General features: G+C 43.3%; 1 protein-coding gene across 5 annotated transcripts in view; it reads right to left on the bottom strand.

Annotated features, from left to right (window-relative positions):
• Positions 1–18,980, bottom strand: part of LOC137421428 (NEDD4-like E3 ubiquitin-protein ligase WWP1) — a 118,611-nt gene that overhangs the window by 12,714 nt on the left and 86,917 nt on the right. For all 5 annotated transcript variants that reach the window (XM_078771415.1, XM_068107477.2, XM_078771414.1 and 2 more), the window contains 7 exons: positions 18,570–18,658; positions 9,876–10,035; positions 9,657–9,790; positions 9,228–9,368; positions 6,386–6,506; positions 6,094–6,198; positions 4,879–4,975 (listed from right to left, as the gene is read on the bottom strand). In XM_078771415.1, coding sequence (XP_078627541.1) covers positions 4,879–4,975; positions 6,094–6,198; positions 6,386–6,506; positions 9,228–9,368; positions 9,657–9,790; positions 9,876–10,035; positions 18,570–18,658 — 847 coding nt within the window. The remainder of the gene's footprint in view (positions 1–4,878; positions 4,976–6,093; positions 6,199–6,385; positions 6,507–9,227; positions 9,369–9,656; positions 9,791–9,875; positions 10,036–18,569; positions 18,659–18,980) is intronic.

The following is an 18,980-nucleotide window of genomic DNA, read 5'->3' on the forward strand; positions in this document are numbered from 1 at the left end:
CAAGTAGAAATTGTTTTTACAGAAGAATGACAAATTCATGCCAAATATTGTCCAGTTCATCTCATACATCATGGTAATATATGCCCTTGAACAATAAAGAAAAATAAAACATCTCATTCAATGAAGTCTCAAAACTCCAAAAAAAACAAATATGAATTGCCAATGATTACGACTCCGATGGGAATTGTGAAGTCTTAGCATTTCAAGCCTCAGTCTTGGACACGTGGTTTTGCCTTCAAAGGCCCGAACCAGGACCGATCAGCTGAGAAATCAGAGCTTGCGGGCACTCGGCATACTATTTTACATCACATCAATAAATAATTGGTGGCATCATGGTTAAGAGCGGCCACTCAGAGTCTGGGAGCTCGGCGGTTTGATTATTGGCTAAATCATACCAAAGGATTGAAAATGGTTAGTTGAAATTAATTGAAAATTTTAATTTAATTAAAAATTAATTGAAAATTAATTGAAAATTAGAAAATGGTATACTGTTCTCCCCTATGGGCTGGTGCTCCTGCCTCACACCTCGCTCGGCTTCACGCTGTTGAAACCAAAGCTTTCAGAATCATTGGAATCTCCCGCGATGAAGCTATCTCTGAGGGCCTTTCACTCACTCACCGCAGGCAGGTAGGTGGTCTTTCTGTCTTCTACCGACTCCTCTCCGGCCTTGCTCCCCCAGCTCTCTCTGTGCTCTGTCCCCCAAATATTCCTACAGGTCGCACAAGATCTGCCAGCAAGCCTCTGATGGTTAAACTGCCAAAATCTCGGCTCTCTGCTCACCTTCACTCCTTCATTCCTCTTTTCTCCCGCCTCTGGAACAAACTCCCACACTCCCTTCAATCCCACTCCTCCCTCCAGGTCTTTAAAACAGCTGTTCACCACCATCTCTTATCTTCCCCCATCCAAAACCTTGATCTTTTCTACCCCCACTAATTCACCCCAGATCCACCTTGTTTGTAATTCCAACTTCTTTCCTGGTAGTCCTGGCAGTGTCCATATGTTTTATGCCTCTCCCACCCCCTTTCCCATGCCTCCCCCCCAAAGCCCTCTCCCTCCCACAGTTCTCTCGATGTCTCCATGTCTCTCGGTTCCTGCTCTCAAATGTTGTGTTTGTGTCCTTCCCCCTCTCTCCCCATCTTGTCTACCGCTCCCGATGCTTTTTGTTTTATGTGTCGGTTTGTCGGTTATGTGTCGGTTTGTCGGTTTGTCTTTCTGTGTGATAAATGTTCGCTCCTTCACGAGCCTCGATCTTGTATACAAAAAAAAAAAAAAAAAAAGGTACGTATTGCTTCTTCACTGGACACTCAGTATTTAAAGAATAGAACATGGAGAAGCCCAGTCAGTTGGCATCCATGAAGAGGAGGAAATTTCTTCTTCATTACACCGGTGAGTGCGGAGAGAAAAGACCTCAAAATATACAAGTGTGCGTGTGATTTGTGATGTAGCTCATTCATGAGCCTCCGATCATGCAAAGTAAAACAAAAAACATAAAAGCAGTTGGATTCACAAAATATGGACTGTAATGCAGATTCCGTTGCATTATAAACTACGGGGTTCATAGAACACCTTACACATGCGGTGTTTAAGTATATAATTAAATGAAAATAAATAATGACATCAAAAGTATATTTAAAAAAAATCTGGACGTGTACCACCATTGTACAGTCTTATACACCACTTCGTTTAACATGTCCAAGTACTGCAAAACTGGAGGTGGTTGGAAGTGGTAGCATGGTGATTCATGTTCTATAGTGTTCTTATAATTAAATTTAAATAAAATAAAGATTCTAAAAGTCAATTTTTTAAAAATCCGGAATTTTACCGCCGTTGACATAGTGGCTATTACACCACCTGAATTAACCAGTTACATTGGTTCTTCATGCCTGTCATTTGTGTCCTTTATGACATCCTTAAAAACAGTAAGTTTCCAGTTTGGAATGATTTTCCAATTGGTTTGACTGCCAGGCAGTCAGACAGACTAAAAAAATATTTTCTCACTCCTCTCTTTGCATGTGCGATCGCATCGGGACAAATTCAGATCCAAAGTACTGCTAAACTACAGGTTAATTTTCCGATTCGTGTTCAAAATATAACATTCAATTGAAATCAAGTTGTTCCTCGATCATAAACTGACGTTTGTGGACGGACAGACAAACAAACAAACAGAAGTGAACCAATTGCTCAACTCCACTTTGTGTGCGTGGGGTAATAATGCTACCACTCAACAAGAAGGGTGAATGAATAACAGGAAGCAAAGGAAAGCAAGAAGCGTGCTTGCATGATCAAGCAATTGTCATCAACAATGTCATAGATTATATCCAATTGGATGGACTAATCAATGAAAAAGAAGGACAAAGAAGGAGGTTCAGCAAACCCAAAGAAGAGAACAAGAGAACGAAGTTGTTAACAGGAAAAAAAAGAAGGGAATCGGTGCAATAACATGAGAAAACAACATGTGCTCATTGCAGCCACCGTTTCCTACTGCTCAACATGGATGACGTGATTAGGCAATTCTCTTATGGTTTCAATTCCACACTGAAATTGAGGGGATATTTGCTTGAAGGTTAAAATCCTATTTTTTTAACTTGCTTTTTTTACACTTTACATATTAAATCCAGGCAGGTGAAAAGAAAAGAAAAACTCCCCTTCATCATCTGGTTTTATTTATCAGTAATGTTTCAGGCTTTGTGATTCCCAAAAATTCACCAACGAAGGGTAAAGCACGAAACGTCAGTGCTTTGTGATCCATCACGGAGGTTAACTTTAACCATTTTACTCTTGTGCTTTTATTCAAAGATGCCTATTCAACACAACCTCAGGCCATCTCCCACCCATACTCTTGATATTTTCTACCCTCAATAACCCTCTCTAAGCATATCCCTTCTTTTCCAGATTGTTGTGTTTTCTCCCCCCTCCCTCCTCTTCATTTTATGTTCCATTGCTGTTTCATTCCGGGTTTTCCCTTCTTCTTGCTGTGTTTGAGCTTGCATCCCAGCTTGACCCCATGTACTCTTCCTCCTCCTGCTGCTGCTTTTATTCTTCCCCATGCCCATTCTTTCTCCTAGTGTCCCTCTATGGTGTCCATCTACCGTGCTGTTGGTGTGTTTCCCTCTTTCCACTACGTTATTTTGTTTCTGGTCCATTCTGTGTTCCAGCTCTTTCACGAGCCTCCACTTCGTATCAAAAAAAAAATTGTATGCGTTTGATTCCCTTGGCCAATTGGTGAGAAGTTGCCGTGGGAGAGGTGGTGGGCTAAAATTCCACCTGCCTTTCTAATTATACAACTTCGGCCATCTGATCAAGCTCAGGTTATTTCGACTTTAGTAAAACATCAAGAAGATTGTCGTGTAAAGCTGTAGCGAAAATCAACTTGGGGAGTGGAACACAGAAATGATGGGCCAAATGGCATCCTCATTTTGTTGAGTAAGGTCGTACAGGAGTGTGCGAGCACTCCTTACACTCAATGTAATCGCACAGAGACTGTGGACCCTTTACATATTACTTTCCATCCTGCATACAGAATATTAATCATCCTGCATCTTACTATAATTCACCAAATGTCCGTCTGTCTGTTCGAAGGTACCGTAAAAACTGCTGAACCGATCGCAAAGATATTTGGGGTGGGTAATCCTGGGACCCCTGGGAGTAAAATAGGCTATTTGGTTTTCCCAATTTCAGCTTTGGTCTCCAGCATTCTCAGGTTTGGACTCCCGCATAACATTCGCGTTCGCATAACATTCATTGTGACAATGTTCTCGTTGTGACGATGTATGTGTTCACGGTAGTGTTTGACGTGACGGTGTGAATGTAATTTCGTAATGTTTTTCGTTTCGTATTCCTTTCATGAACATTTAATGTTTAATGAACGTTTAATGCCCTTCGATATCCGGGGCCGCAAGCGCGCTACACTGGACGGGCCAGCGTGTACCTTGCCCTTCGCCGTCAGGCTCGGGTAAACCGCTGAGCCCCATCCGTGATGGGGACTGGGGCTTGAGACGGTGTCCCAAGAACGAGGAATTCCCAGTAAGCGCGAGTCATCAGCTCGCGTTGATTAAGTCCCTGCCCTTTGTACACACCGCCCGTCACTACTACCGATCGGACGGTTTGATGAGATCCTCGGATCAGCCCCTGCACGGGCCGTTCTCGGCTCGTGCCGGTGCACCGAAAAGATGAGCGAACTTGACTGTCTAGAGGAAGTAAAAGTCGTAACAAGGTTTCCGTCGGTGAACCTGCGGAGGATCATTATCGGGACAACATGAGAGCGAACGAGACGCGAGACGTACGTGGTACGTGATCGTCCATGTACTGTTTAGCCATGTACTGTTTAGATTTTGATGATTTGCATGTGATATGATTCAACGGATGTTTATATGAATCGTTTAAAATAAAAAAGCCTTCAATTTCTGATATTTTACCTTTTCATTTGGGCTTCCCAATTGAAGCCCCGCCTGTAGGGCGGGTACTGTTGCTAGTAATTAAAATGCAAGTAGTTTGATTCCCAACAGAGAATCCCTTTCCAAGGCAGAAGCACAGAGGCACCAGCCAAGCTCCACCCCTACCCATTACCCACTGGGAGAGGGGGGGTCAGGGTTCAACACCAATTTGGCTCATAAATGAAAGTTTTTGTTGCGACGATGACCTGTTTGCCAATACTACGGTTCAGCAAATTATCGGGTAATTGGGCCAGGGGTTTGAAAACGTGTAAGGAACAAACAAACAGAGTCATGTATATAGGTATAGCAGAGATGGATAGAGAGTACACAGAGAAAAAAAGGAAAGTGGCAGAGACAAAGTTAAACAATAATCCAGCAGACAGATCTTGGACAGATCATGATGCAGGATAATACAGGATAGAGAGAAAGACAGGGAAGTGCTTACCAATGAGTTCAACGAAACCTCCGACTGGCAGTCGGCATGTTCCAGTGACAAACTGCAGTAACCGCAGTCTCTTTTCATTGTCCATCTCTTTCACAACCTGAACATATAGTGAGACATGACAGAAAATCAGGTACACAACGAAAGGTGGATTGGGTAGTCTTCAAGGCTGATAGGTCTGAGGTATGGACAAAGGTGTTTAAAAAAGAATTTGGAGTGACAAAGTCATACTGGAGGAGAAACATAATAAAGAAAATAGTACAATGAATGAAATGATATATAAAGCAAAGGTGAACGAGTCTGTGCAAGACGATGAGATTACTAACAATTTGGATGCAAGTGCTCTTGAAACAATACACCTGCCCATAAAGCATGTTGCATGCAGGCATGTGCTTGGTGAATGATATGATTTAAAAAAAGATATCAGGGGAACATGCTATCCATCGAGTTGTAGTAAACTCCGAATGAAAATCTTAAAATGGTGAACTAGAGAAAGTTCATAGAACACATTACCCCACGCTGTCTCGAGAAACAAGGACATGATGGGGTCTACGAGCGGCAAATAATATTTCGTCCAAGTACTGCTAAACAGAAGGGTTTTCAAAGTGTCAAAAAGGTCATTTGTATTCTATAGTGTTCAAGTATATAATTTAATTTAAATAAAATAAAGATTTTAAAGGTTTCAGAAATAAATATTCAGAAGTTTACCGCCATTGATGCAGTGTCTCTTACACCACCTAATTTAACACGTCACATTAGTTATCCATGCCTGTTGTTTGTGTCCTTTATGACATCCTTAAAACTAAGTTTCCTGTTTGGAATTATTTTCAATTTTGGTTGACTGCCAGACAGGTAGACAGAGGAAATCATGATCTTGCTCCTATCTGTGCATGTGTGATCGGGACCATGTCAGAGTCAAAGTTCTGCTAAACGACTGGTTCGTTTTCCGATTCATGTTCCGATTCGTGTTCAAAATATAACATTCAGTTTAAATCAAGTTGTTCCTCAATCATAAACTGACTTTTGTTGACATACAGACAGACAGAGACCAATTGCTTTTCACTTGATGAGTCTGGGCCTGTTCTATCTACCTATCTCGGTCGTAGACTTTGAATTAATTGCCTTGTCAGCAATTTACATCATCAACGGCCAGCACGATCTTACCCTGGATCAGTTATGAAGGCAAAGCACATGCAACGATGGACACAATAAACTGACCTGCCAGAACCAGGCTATTTGCTTGCTGTTCCTGTTATAATGCCTAAATATGGTGTTTCGTTGCCAATCTCCAAGGTCCATTTCCTGCATTCCACAGAGCATCACCTGTTGCATAGATGGGAGGTTGAGAGGGAAGGGGGTGGAGGGTAGGGGGAATTAGACATTCCATCTCACGGTTAAAATTTCACTATTTTTAACACTTCTTTCCAGTTGTGCACCCCAAATGTATTGCCCATTATAAATCAAACACTTTCCTTCCATGTTTAGAATGAATCTACATTCATACTTTTACCTCCAGTTCGCGCTCGTCAAAATACTGCAGCCACTGCAGAGGAACAACCTCACCAAATCCATCCAGGAACGATTTTGTCTGGTCTTTCACTCCTCTTGAAAACCGCCATTCAGTCATCAACCTTGTTCCATCGGGAGTTGGGATTGTGTAGGAAAGGTAAAGGAATGAAGTAGGTGAGAACTCAAAGCAAATATTTTCTTTTTTTAATGAAAGTATCAGTTACAGGCTGAAGAAACTCTTGCTACTCGACCCTGGGACATTTTACTCTACCGGTGTCAAATTGCACTAACATTTAGGTATGTAATAATCTGATATGTAGGCCGAGGGCTTTCAGAATAGCCGAGAGGTATGCGCACTCATCTCTGAACTGTTTAGCCTGGGTTCAAATATTGAAAAGGAAAAATTCCCTTTTTTAAGGCCATTTTCCCTGCTAGAGCGGAGGTTAGCCTTGCGGGCCCCATGACCATCATTATAGTTACCTTTTTGAGACTATTTTTTATGGCCGGATGCCCTTCCTGACGCCAACCCTTTAGTCACCTTTTGCGACACGCAGGGATACGGTGTACCTATTCCAAATGGGTTCAAATATTGACCTGGTTTCTAATCTTGAAACCATCACCCTGGTTTTTTGCAGGTAAAGCGAGGCATCAACATGTGTGCCGTCCCTGAAATGGACGTTAAAATGGGTGCCCCATATGTGGATGTTAAAGATCCCAGGTGTCCACAAAAATTTGGCGAGTTATTGAAAATCTGAAAATTATTATCTGAACTATTATACAACAACAACAACATGCATTTTAAGGCCATTTTCCCTGCTAGAGCGGGGGTTAGCCATCTGAACTATTATATTGAACGAAATTATTATATTGAAAATCTGAACTATTGAAAATTATTATCCATTACTGAAAATTACTAAAATGACAAATTATTGCCTGGACTGCAGGTAGCAAGCGATCTGATATTCTTGGAGGTTCTTTGACACCAGGTGACACTGCTTGCTATGTTAGAGCATGATTGCTCTCTGGGCAGCAGATTCTGCACCGAAAATTAATTGATCAGATCATTTGCACGTTTCATGTGAACAGCCTTCGTCGACTACGAAGAATCCTCCCCCTAATTTCTGTCTGATCCTCTCTACTTATTTATCAACTTTCAGTCAGACAAAGAAGGACTGGTCATCTACTTGGAAATACGTCCTTCAATGCTGTCAAGTCCCATGTCCTCACCTTCATAAAGTGTGCCAAATAAACCCCTTGATCTATTTCTGTAATCAACCTTTTCTCACGAGTGAAGTGCAGCTTCCGGGGCTCCTCGACCTTACCATCAACCACAACCTGTCCTGATTGGATCAGATCAATAAACTAGCTTCTTCGGCTGGGTACTGCCTTGGAATACCCTGTCAAGTCCATTATGGGGTGGTTTTCCATTGTGCCCATTATAAATGTTCCACTGTGCCCATCCTCCAATTTCACTTTATCAAGTCCTTTCTGGGTAACTTTCCACCAAACAAACACAAGGCATTAAAATGCACACGTGCCACAGAATATGGCGCCAGACTACTCTACCAGTGTCGGAGGGGAGAAGGGTAGGTGTGGGGTGATCACATTCTAGATACAAGTATTGTACTTTAAATAGATTGGGTAAAATATTGGCAGATGCAATATAACATAAAGAGATGTAATGTTCTGGGAATGGGTAAAGATAATGAAAATAGAGGTAATGTAATGCAAGGGGCAATCTTGGAGTGCTTCACACAGGAAAAGGATCTGGCGGTGCTCATAGATACGAGGGCTGGGAGGGGCCTCCTCATGTGTCCAAGTTTCTTGTATGTCCTTATATATCCTTGGAATGATGTTAAATCGGCTGTCCTGTCTGCTAGCATTCGCCGATGGAAGTTAAAGATCACATTTAATTACAATGAACTACAAGGAACATTAATAAAAGGCAAGGCCATTTGGCCCATCATGCCTGTGGTACATCAACACCTCATTAACTTGGCCTTTCAAAAGAGTAGGCAATTTTGTGCTGGTACTTTGGCCAAATTACAAATTCCTCTAATAACCCACAAAACCCTGCGCCAGAACGACGACCTAAGGTTAGCTCCAAATCATGGAAAAATTCGCAACTTGTGAATGCACTGGATGCTCTGTTTGAGTACGAGATCTGGGAAGGAGTTGGTGGCGAGGGTGAATGATACGGATGAAGGCAATTAATGAAAACCCCGTATATTTACATTCACAAAACAACAAAATAGTCAAGGCCAAAAAACATGAGGGCCCCCGTGGGTGGAAAATAAAAGAAAGATGGGAAAATACAATCAGGATGATTAAGCCACAGATGATTGCCTCACAGTAGAATATAAAATAAAACATGAGGCACTTCAGAGAACTTTGCAGAGGAGCGTTCTCGATGGCACCAACACCAACTTTCCAGATGGTGCAAACTACTCGTGGCCTCGGAAGGGCATCCCAGAATCCCGTTCTCAGTGTGGCTCAAGTCGCGAATGAGCAGAGAAGGGGACCCTAGATTTTGCACCAGATGAGACAGTCCCCCAGGGTGCTACAGGGCATCTGTCATTCTGACAGAAAGCCTGTGAGAACATCGACTCCATGGGCAACTACCCTCTAGCAAACACCGCAGGACCAGGAACGGAACCCGTAAGCGGGAAGGAACCCACAAACCCCACATCCTGCAGCATGCCCCAAGAGCTTGCAACAGAACCAATGTTTTACTAAAATGGACAGGTGGTGGCACCGCCCCGGTCAGCGGAAAGCCTCCCACCTGGTTATTAAACTTAACATTTTAACTAGCACGCACACGCACACGCACACACACCTCTTACCCAATATACTCTTCCTTGTTTTCTTCTGTAACCAAGATCTCAGCACCATCAGACTTTAATTCGTGAGACGTCACTTTCCCCAGCACTTCCATGTCAACAGCGAAGTACATCTCCAACTCGCACTCCTCTATATTGTTGTCCCTGCAGCATCACGGATGACAAACACAATGTGGCCGATTCAATCTACAAAGGTTGAATGCAATCAAAATTGCCTATGGGATTTGAATGTGGGATCCCAGCTATGTGTTTGGATGAGAATGGCAAACAGGTCAATCCTGAAGTCATCAAGGTTCATGCAACATTTCAAATCGTGAAACGGAAAGAAATCCTGAGAAATCTCTGCTTTTAGCCAAACAATCAGACTCTACGTGTACTATAACAGTTTTCCTGACACAAATTGCAAGGTGTATGCTGGGCTGGACGACCAACCGGATCCAGATGAGAGAGTTGTAGAACTCGGCATCGATGGACTCCAGATCCTTAAGGGTGAGTTTCTTTCCAAGCATAAGCTTATAGAAGGGCAGTGAAAACCCCGTGTCAATGAACTTTCCATGATACAAGGCCTGGCCAAGAAGAAGGGAGGTTAGGAAGGTTGTAAAACGTTGGAGAGTTTTACAACAAGAGCATGAAACATACTGTACAACCAACCATGGCGATGAAGCGGCCGATGAATCGAAAGTACCCAAGGTGATCGGGGTTTATGTACGAGGCTGGGTTAATCTGCAGGCAGTAGTTGTTCTTGCCAGCGTACTCAAACAGGCAGTACATAGGATTGAGGACTTCATGGGACAGCAGGAAGAACCATTCCCTAAAAACAAGAAAAAAAAGGAAGGCAATAGAGAACTAGAGTTCAAAGAATACATTAACCTGCTCAGTGTCACTTCAATTGTAATAAAATAATGACTCGTTAAATAAAATAATTAAAATTATATATATATATATATATATATATATAATAAAATAATGATAAATCAAATAATGATAAATCAAATAATGATAAAGAGAATAAGGACAAATAAAAAAATGAAAAAAATATATCTATATCGATATATATATACAGTCACGTGAAAAAGTAAGTACACCCCATGTAAAGTTTTGACTTTTTCAACATATTTCAACATACAGCTATTTGATCTTCATTTCAACAATATTGAAAGATAAAGGTGATATAATATAACAAATATCATGAAACATTTACATTTTGTCATCCATTGTATAATTTAAATAAACATAAATGCAAATTTCGCATGTGGAAAAAGTAAGTACACCCTTGGCTCTAATACGTGGTATTGCCCCCTTTGGCAGAAACAACCTCAAGTCGGCGTTTCTTATAACTGTCTACCAGTCTTTGACATCGACTGGGAGAAATTTTTGCCCACTCCTCCATGCAGAATTCTTTCAGCTGTGCGATGTTTGAGGGGTTTCTTGCATGCACAGCTCGTTTCAAATCCCCCCACAACATCTCGATGGGATTTAGATCCGGGCTTTGACTTGGCCATTCCAGAAACCTCCATTTCTTTCTTTTCAGCCATTCCTTGGTGGATTTACTGGTATGTTTAGGATCATTGTCATGTTGCAAGGTCCACCTTCGGTTGAGCTTCAACTTTCCGACAGATGGCCTCACTGTCGGACCTCAAGCACCCTCTGGAACAATGAAGAATTAATAGTAGATTCTATGATGGTGAGCTGCCCAGGCCCTGATGCAGTGATGCAGCAAAGCTGCCCCAAAACATAATATTTCCACCACCATGCTTTTCAGTTGGTATCAGGTTCTTGTGGTTAAATGCTGTCTTTGGTTTTCGCGAAACATGTCTTCTGGCACTGTGGCCAAATAGCTCTACCTTTGACTCATCTGTCCAGAGCACATTGTTCCAGGGGCGCTGGTCTTTGCCTAGGTGTTCATTGGCAAACTTTAGTCTTGCCCTGATGTTCTTTCTGGACAGCAACGGTTTCCTCCTGGCACACCTCCCATGTCGATCTAATTTGTGCAGCCTCTTTTTTATGGTAGACTTGTGCACTTTGACATCAACAGTGGCAAGAGCTACCTGTAGGTCCCGTGATGACATTCTGGGGTTCTTAGAGACTTCTTTCAGCATCTTGCGGTCTGCTCTCGGGCTGAACTTGCTGGGGCGGCCTGGCCTGAACAAGTTGGCAGTTGTTTGGAATCTTCTCCACTTGTAGATGATCTTCCGGACAGTCGAATGATTGATTTCAAATTGTTTGGAGATCTTTTTAAATCCCTTCCCAGACTCGTAGGCGTCTATAACCTTCTTTCTGAAGGCCTCAGAGAGCTCTTTTGATCTAGGCACGGTGACGCCGCACACTTCAACAACAAAGAGCAAACCAAACTAAATGTCTGAGGTTTAAATAAGACAGGTTCCTCCAAGATCTTCTCTAACGATGTTCTAATCATTTGCACCTGAGCTGGTGCACCTGATTCTAATTTTAGGTATTTGAAGTAGTGATAAATGTAGGGGTGTACTTACTTTTTCCACATGCGAAATTTGCATTTATGTTTATTTAAATTATACAATGGACTACAAAATGTAAATGTTTCATGATATTTGTTACATTATATCACCTTTATCTTTAAAAGGCTTTAAAAGGCATTTAAAAGGCTTTTCTCAATTTCCTCTCCAACTCATTCCACCTCAAAAAAAAGAAATTCAATATCTTATACGTCTCCCTCACTACATGGTCTAAATTCACATTCATTCCATCCCTCCTCCATCATTCTGAACCGGATTGCTAACTTGAAAATCACAACAAACCCAATTTGTTTTCAATGTTCGTCTTTCATTAATCATCCACTTTCTAAACTCCCCTCTTGCCCCTCCCATCCAAATCCCTCCCCTTGCACCTACACTCCTAAACTCCCTCCTTGCCCCGCCACTCTTAAACTCCCCCCCTACCCCTCCACTCCTGAACTCCCCCCTTGCCCTTCCACTCCTGAACTCCCCCCTTGCCCTTCCCCTCCTAAACTCCCCCCTCACTCCTCCCCTTCAAAACTCCCCCCCAACCCCTCCCATTCAAATCTCCCCCCATACCATTCCTCTCCAATTCTCCCTCCTCCCCCCTCCTCCTCAAAGCTGCCTCCTTCCCACTTCGTCTCCCTTCTATCTCATACCTCCACCCCCACCAACCTTCTTCTTTCCTCTGCCCCCCCTCAAACAACCCCTCTCTGTGCCTCATCCCTTCACCTTCAAACCTTTCATCCTCCTCATCCTTCCCTTTCTTGGAACTCTTCTGCAATCGCTGACACACTAACAACTGCTCTCCCTACCTCCCCCTCTCATCCTTCATCTTACCCTACTCCTCCCCCTCTCTCTTCATTAACGGTATGGACCTCAAACATCCGGGGCCTTCGCTCAAACCTGACTGATCTCTCCATACAGGTTGCTTCTGACAATCCAGACTTGATCTGCTGAACAGAGACTTTCCTCCTTCAAGATGTCTCTGATTCCTTAATATCTCTTCCTGGTTACTCCCTCCTCCGGTATGATAGACCTGAGCCTCGGCCTGGTGGTGGGGTGGCTATCTTTATCAAAAACTCTCTTCCTCACTCTCCTTGCACTGCCCTCTCTCCTCCTCACCCCCAGGAGTACCTCTGGCTACGGCTTCCTCTCCGCTCCCACCTTTTGTTCATATGTGTTCTGTACCGTCCCCCAAACAGTGATGACTCCATCTACATTTCACTGTCTGACAACATGGACCAACTTCTATCCACTCATCCCAACTCTCTCTTCCTCATATGTGGTGACTTCAATTGTCATCATGCCACCTGGTTGGGTGTGGGTTCCTCTCTCACCAGTCATGGCACCTCAGCAAAGGACTTCTGTGACTCACTGGGATTGACACAATCTGTCAATTTCCCGACCCGGATCTCAGCCAATGGAGTATCTTCTCTTCTAGACTTGGTTATGACTAACTTCCCTGCTAATGTCTGCTGCTCTTCTTCTGCGCCAATCGGTTCTTCTGATCATGTGCTTGTCAAAGTGGACATCTCTCTGGCCATTCTCAGAGAGCCTCCTCAGCGTCGACGAGTCTGGCATTTCACTCAGGCCGACTGGGACGGTCTTAAAGCAGCCATCAATCGTCTGGATTGGTCTCCCATCTCCACTGCCTCTGACATCAATTCTTCCTGGGAATTCTTCCAAAGCAAACTGATCTCTCTCATGCACAGATTTATCCCATCTCGCCTTCAGTTGTCTTACCCTTCCTCCCGTCCATGGTACACTGAATCTTGTGGTGAGGCAGTTGCCCTGAAACAACTTGCCTTTGCCTCTTGGAAGGCTAATCCAACTGAAGGAAATCTCAGTTCCTTCCACCAAGCTCGGAACAAGTGTGTGTCTACCCTCAGGAGTGCCAGGAAGCACTATCTCTCCTCACTCAAGAATGAACTCTCAAACCTGTCTCCTTCCTCCAAATCCTGGTGGCGTCTGGTCAAATCCGTTTCTGGTGTTTGTTCCCCCTCCATCCCCTCCCTTACCTCAAATGGCCACACAGTTGACATCGCACGTGACAAAGCCGAATGCCTCAACTCTGTGTTTGCCTCAAAATCCTTAGTCCCAAACCCATCTCTCTCTGTTCCCACCTTTCCCAGTCGAACCAAACTGCTCCTGGACTCTGTGACCTTCTCTCCTGACAAGGTGGAGGAGTTTTTGTCAAACCTCGACTCTGATTCTGCAACTGGACCAGATGGCATCAGCCCACGGGTCCTAAAATCCTGCTCTGCCGCTCTATCTCACCCTCTCTCTGTTCTTTTCACCCTATCTTTTGCTCAAGGTCATCTGCCAGCATCCTGGAAATCAGCAAACATTACCGCTTTACACAAAAAAGGTGCAAAAACAGATCCTTGCAACTACAGACCAATCAGCCTGCTCCCAATTATCAGCAAAGTCATGGAATCCATCACTGCTCCGGATATGAAATCTTTCCTCTTCTCCAATGGCTTGATCTCTGATCATCAATTTGGTTTCAGACCAGGTCACTCTACTCTGGACATGCTGCTTCTGCTGTCTCAACAATGGATGGAGGTCCTCAATGCCAAACAGGAAATCAGAGCTGTCTCCCTTGACATATCACGTGCCTTCGATATGGTCTGGCACCCAGCTCTGCTCACCAAACTCTCCTCCTATGGTATCCATGGAAATCTCCATGCATGGCTTGCGGACTTCCTCTCTGGTCGTAGACAACGTGTGGCCCTGAATGGATTTCTCTCATCTCCCCTTCCCGTTCAGGCTGGAGTTCCCCAAGGCAGTGTGCTGGGCCCTGTGCTTTTTCTGGTCTTTATCAATGATCTCTCCGACTCTCTGGAAAATCCTCTGTATCTCTTTGCTGATGACTCCACTCTCTGCCGCTCCATTCCTCTTCCCTCAGATCGGCAGTCTGCAGCCTCCTCACTCTCTGAAGACCTGGACAAAATCACAGACTGGTCAAACATGTGGAACATGTCTTTCAATCCTGACAAATCTCGCACTCTTACTATGTCGCTCCGAAAAGATCGACTGGACAACCCTCCCATCTACTTTCTCAACAATCCTCTCCAAGAAGTTCTGTCGCTCAAGCTTTTGGGTCTCACCATCTGCCATGATCTTTCTTGGGAAAACCACATTTCCAAGCTGGCCTCCAAAGCCAGTCGCCGACTGGGCATCCTCCGTCGTGCGAAGTCCTTCCTAGGCACACCTGAGCTCCTCACCACATACAAGGCTTTCATCCGCAGCTCAATGGAATACTGTTCTCCCCTATGGGCTGGTGCTCCTGCCTCACACCTGGCTCGGCTTCACGCTGTTGAATCCAAAGCTTTCAGAATCATTGGAATCTCCCGCGTTGAAGCTATCTCTGAGGGCCTTTCACTCACTCACCGCAGGCAGGTAGGTGGTCTTTCTGTCTTCTACCGACTCCTCTCCGGCCTTGCTCCCCCAGCTCTCTCTGTGCTCTGTCCCCCAAATATTCCTACAGGTCGCACAAGATCTGCCAGCCACCCTCTGATGGTTAAACTGCCGAAATCTCGGCTCTCTGCTCACCTTCACTCTTTCATTCCTCTTTTCTCCCGCCTCTGGAACAAACTCCCACACTCACTTCAATCACACTCCTCCCTCCAGGTCTTCAAAACAGCTGTTCACCACCATCTCTTATCTTCCCCCATCCAAAACCTTGATCTTTTCTACCCCCACTAATTCACCCCAGATCCACCTTGTTTGAAATTCCAACTTCTTTCCTGGAAGTCTTGGCAGTGTCCATATGTTTTATACCTCTCCCACCCCCCCCCCCCCCTTCCCATGCCTCCCCCCCAAAGCCCTCTCCCTCCCACAGTTCTCTCGATGTCTCCATGTCTCTCGGTCCCTGCTCTCAAATGTTGTGTTTGTGTCCCTCCCCCTCTCTCCCCATCTTGTCTACCGCTCCCGATGTTATTTGTTTTGTGTGTCTGTTTGTCTTTCTGTGTGATTAATGTTCGCTCTTTCACGAGCCTCGATCTTGTATACAAAAAAAAAAAAAAAAAAAAAATCTCAATATTGTTGAAATGAAGATCAAATAGTTGTATGTTGAAATATGTTGAAAAAGTCAAAACTTTACATGGGGTGTACTTACTTTTTCACGTGACTATATATAAACAGATTGAACCCCCTAACTTGACTGGGAAGCAAAGCACAGATTGAGTCACACCCCAGCAATTGCTGCACAACCTGTTAGAAACAAGTGTTGCCTGCCACGCTGACACAGTCTCTGCCCTGCTCATCAACAATTAGGAGATTTGCGGTCAGGAATATTAAATTTACGAAGGAAGCACACCAACAGTATGACATGACGCTGACATCATGTGGTCACAAATAAACAATTTGCAGTATGTTGTCCTGATGAGCCCATAATGAGGGCGAAATCTAGATCGACATATCTGCCTTTGTCTATTTGTGACCCTAGAGTTTTATTCTCAGTCTGCAAAGACTTGAGTACCACGCAGATGCCTCCTAGTTTGGAGGTGATGTGTTGGTATAATTTATGCACATTATGTCAGCATCATGTCATCGGGTTAGTGTGCTTCCTTAGTTAAATATATATATATATATATAAATAAAATAAAATAACGATAAATAAAATAATGATAGATAAAATAATGATCGTTTTAAAAATCCGAAGATTTAGTGCAATTGAAGTAGTCCCGAAAACCAACCTTATATACCACCCCCCATTGAACCTTGTCTTGTCTCCCTCCCCATCTTGTCTTTGAACCTTGCCTTGTCTCCCCCCCCCCCCCCCCCCCATCTTGTCCTTATTTAAATCGAAGTGCTGCAAAACTGGAGGTTTTTTGGAAGTATAATGAAGGCGATTTGTGTTCTACGGTGTTCAAGTATATAATTAAATTTAAATAAAATAAACATAGTACAGGCCCAGACCAGGAATCAAACACAGGTCCACTGGTGAACTGTACTAGTGCTCTGGTGAACCATACCAGTGCTCTGGTGAACTGTACCAGTGCTCTGGTGAACCGTACCAGAGCACTGGCTGGTACGGTTCACCAGAGGACCTGGGTTTGATTCCTAGTCTGGGCCTGTAAGTTTCCCACATATGTCAATTAATTAAAATAAAGATTGTAAAAGGTGTATAAATTCATTCCAGTTTTACCGCCATTTCCCCCAAAGTGTCTATTACACCACCCTATCTAACACATTACATTAGTTATTGGTGCTGGTCGTTTGTCGTTAAAAACAGTAAGTTTCCTGTTTGGAATGATTTTCCATTTTATTTGAATATATTTGAGAGTAAGAATATTATCTCACTCCTTTCTGTGCACATATGATCGGGACAAATTCTAAACCAAGGCAAACTTGTCTTCCGATTCATGTTCAAACTAGAACAATGCGACTGTGTCGCCAATATGCCTCTGCATAGTCCCACAGCGGGTAGATGCCATCACTCTGCATATGTATGCGTGGTGGATCACGTTTGTGAAGTTTTGTGTTGATCAGATAAGGTTCGTTTTTCTTCCCAAGATGGCTGCCAAACCACGTGATTTATGACCATCATTTTCAAACTAAATGCAACAGTGCTGTTAAATGATATTTGTAAAATTTCGCATCAATAGGGTGAGCGGTTTCAGAGATATAATTATTTTATATTTTCCTTCAATCCAAAATGGCTGCCAAACTATGTGACTATAAAAAAAAAAACACCTTTAGAGGCCATTTTCCCCCGCAAAGCGGGGGTTGGCCTTTTTTGGGCACCGTGGTTGTTGTTGTTTTTGTTGGTCCCCTTTTTGAAGCAATGTTTTACGGCCGGATGCCCTTCCTGCCGCCAACCTTGTTTGTCGCCTTTTACGACAAACAGGGAATTACCAGTGAACTGGCACTCAATTAGCCGAGCTCGGAAGGATGACAGGCTGAGTCAACCCCCCTGGTGTTAATTCAGCGATCGACCGGGATTCGAACCCAGGATTCTAGGATCCTAAGCTGGCACCCTGACCGCTAAGCCAACACCAGGCTTATGATGTGACCTATGATGTCATAAATTTAATATTTCAATACAAATGGGTCACACATCATGTGCATGCAATTTCAGATCTTTAGGATAAGGAATTTGATTAAACCATTTTTGGCTGGTATACCACTTCACCTATGATGTCATAATTATCATGCTTTTGTTCCCCATTGGGAGTACTTGACAATGTTCCAAGTTTCAATTTTTTCCATTCAGCAGTTTCTGAGAAATAATTTTTTAATCCCAGATAGCTGCCATACCACGTGACCTATGACGTCACAATTTTCATTAAAACATTCTGCATGGGTGTCACTCCTACCCTGAAAGTTTTGTCTCACTCAGACATATGGTTGCTGAGAAAAACGAGGTTTAGCCTGGAAGGACAACCCGAAAACAATGCCTCTGGCGACTTTGTCGGCGGAGGCATAAATATAACTTTCAATTAAAATAAGTTGTTCCTTCATATAATAAGTTCCTTCATCCAAGTTCCAAGTTCCATCCAAGTTCATCCAAGTTCCAATAAGTTCCTTCATCATAAACTGATAAAACAGACAGATGGACGGACATGAACCAACTGCTGAACCCCACTTTTTGATTCGCGTCCACGGAGTAACAAGAAAGCATCTCAAAATGCAAAGCCCATCCACATCCGCTTTGTACTCAAACTAAACTTGACAAAAACGACAGCTAAAAAAAAAAAAAAAAATTATATTCATTAGTGTTCTCCATTTTTTTCAAAATAAACGTTTGTTATGACAAAAGCTCAAATGGTAAAAAAAGAAAAAAGAAAAAAAAAGACATACACACACGCACCTGTGCGGGGCACGAGCTAAAAATAATGAAAGCACCGATATTATGAACAAGTACCTAGCTGGGCCTCCGTAGTCCAGACCCTCCTCTCCTCGGAAAATGACATATAGGCGTCGACGTAGCTCATAGGGCTTCATGTTCATAATCTACGGATGAGCCGGAGTATAGGAGAATTGCAATAATGTTATGTGGTGGAACCAGATGCTTGTGATGACGCAGATAGACAGAAAAAACTAAAACAAACAAATAAATAAATAAATAAATCGGTAGACCAAAAAAAATATATGGAGATGGTAAATTCTGCAAAAGTAAAGTAAATCCCACAGTGACGTCGGGTACTTTTTGTTGTTGCTGTACAATCTCATTTATATATTAATGACGTCAGCGCTCATTGCCCAGATCAGGCTGACAGGATGGCATACTTGAATGTGAACCGTTCATTCTGGGCAAGATTACCATCCCAGCTAT

Source organism: Myxine glutinosa, chromosome 2 (assembly GCF_964187855.1).
Source record: "Myxine glutinosa chromosome 2, kmMyxGlut1.1, whole genome shotgun sequence".
In the NCBI taxonomy this organism is placed as follows: Eukaryota; Metazoa; Chordata; class Myxini; order Myxiniformes; family Myxinidae; genus Myxine; species Myxine glutinosa.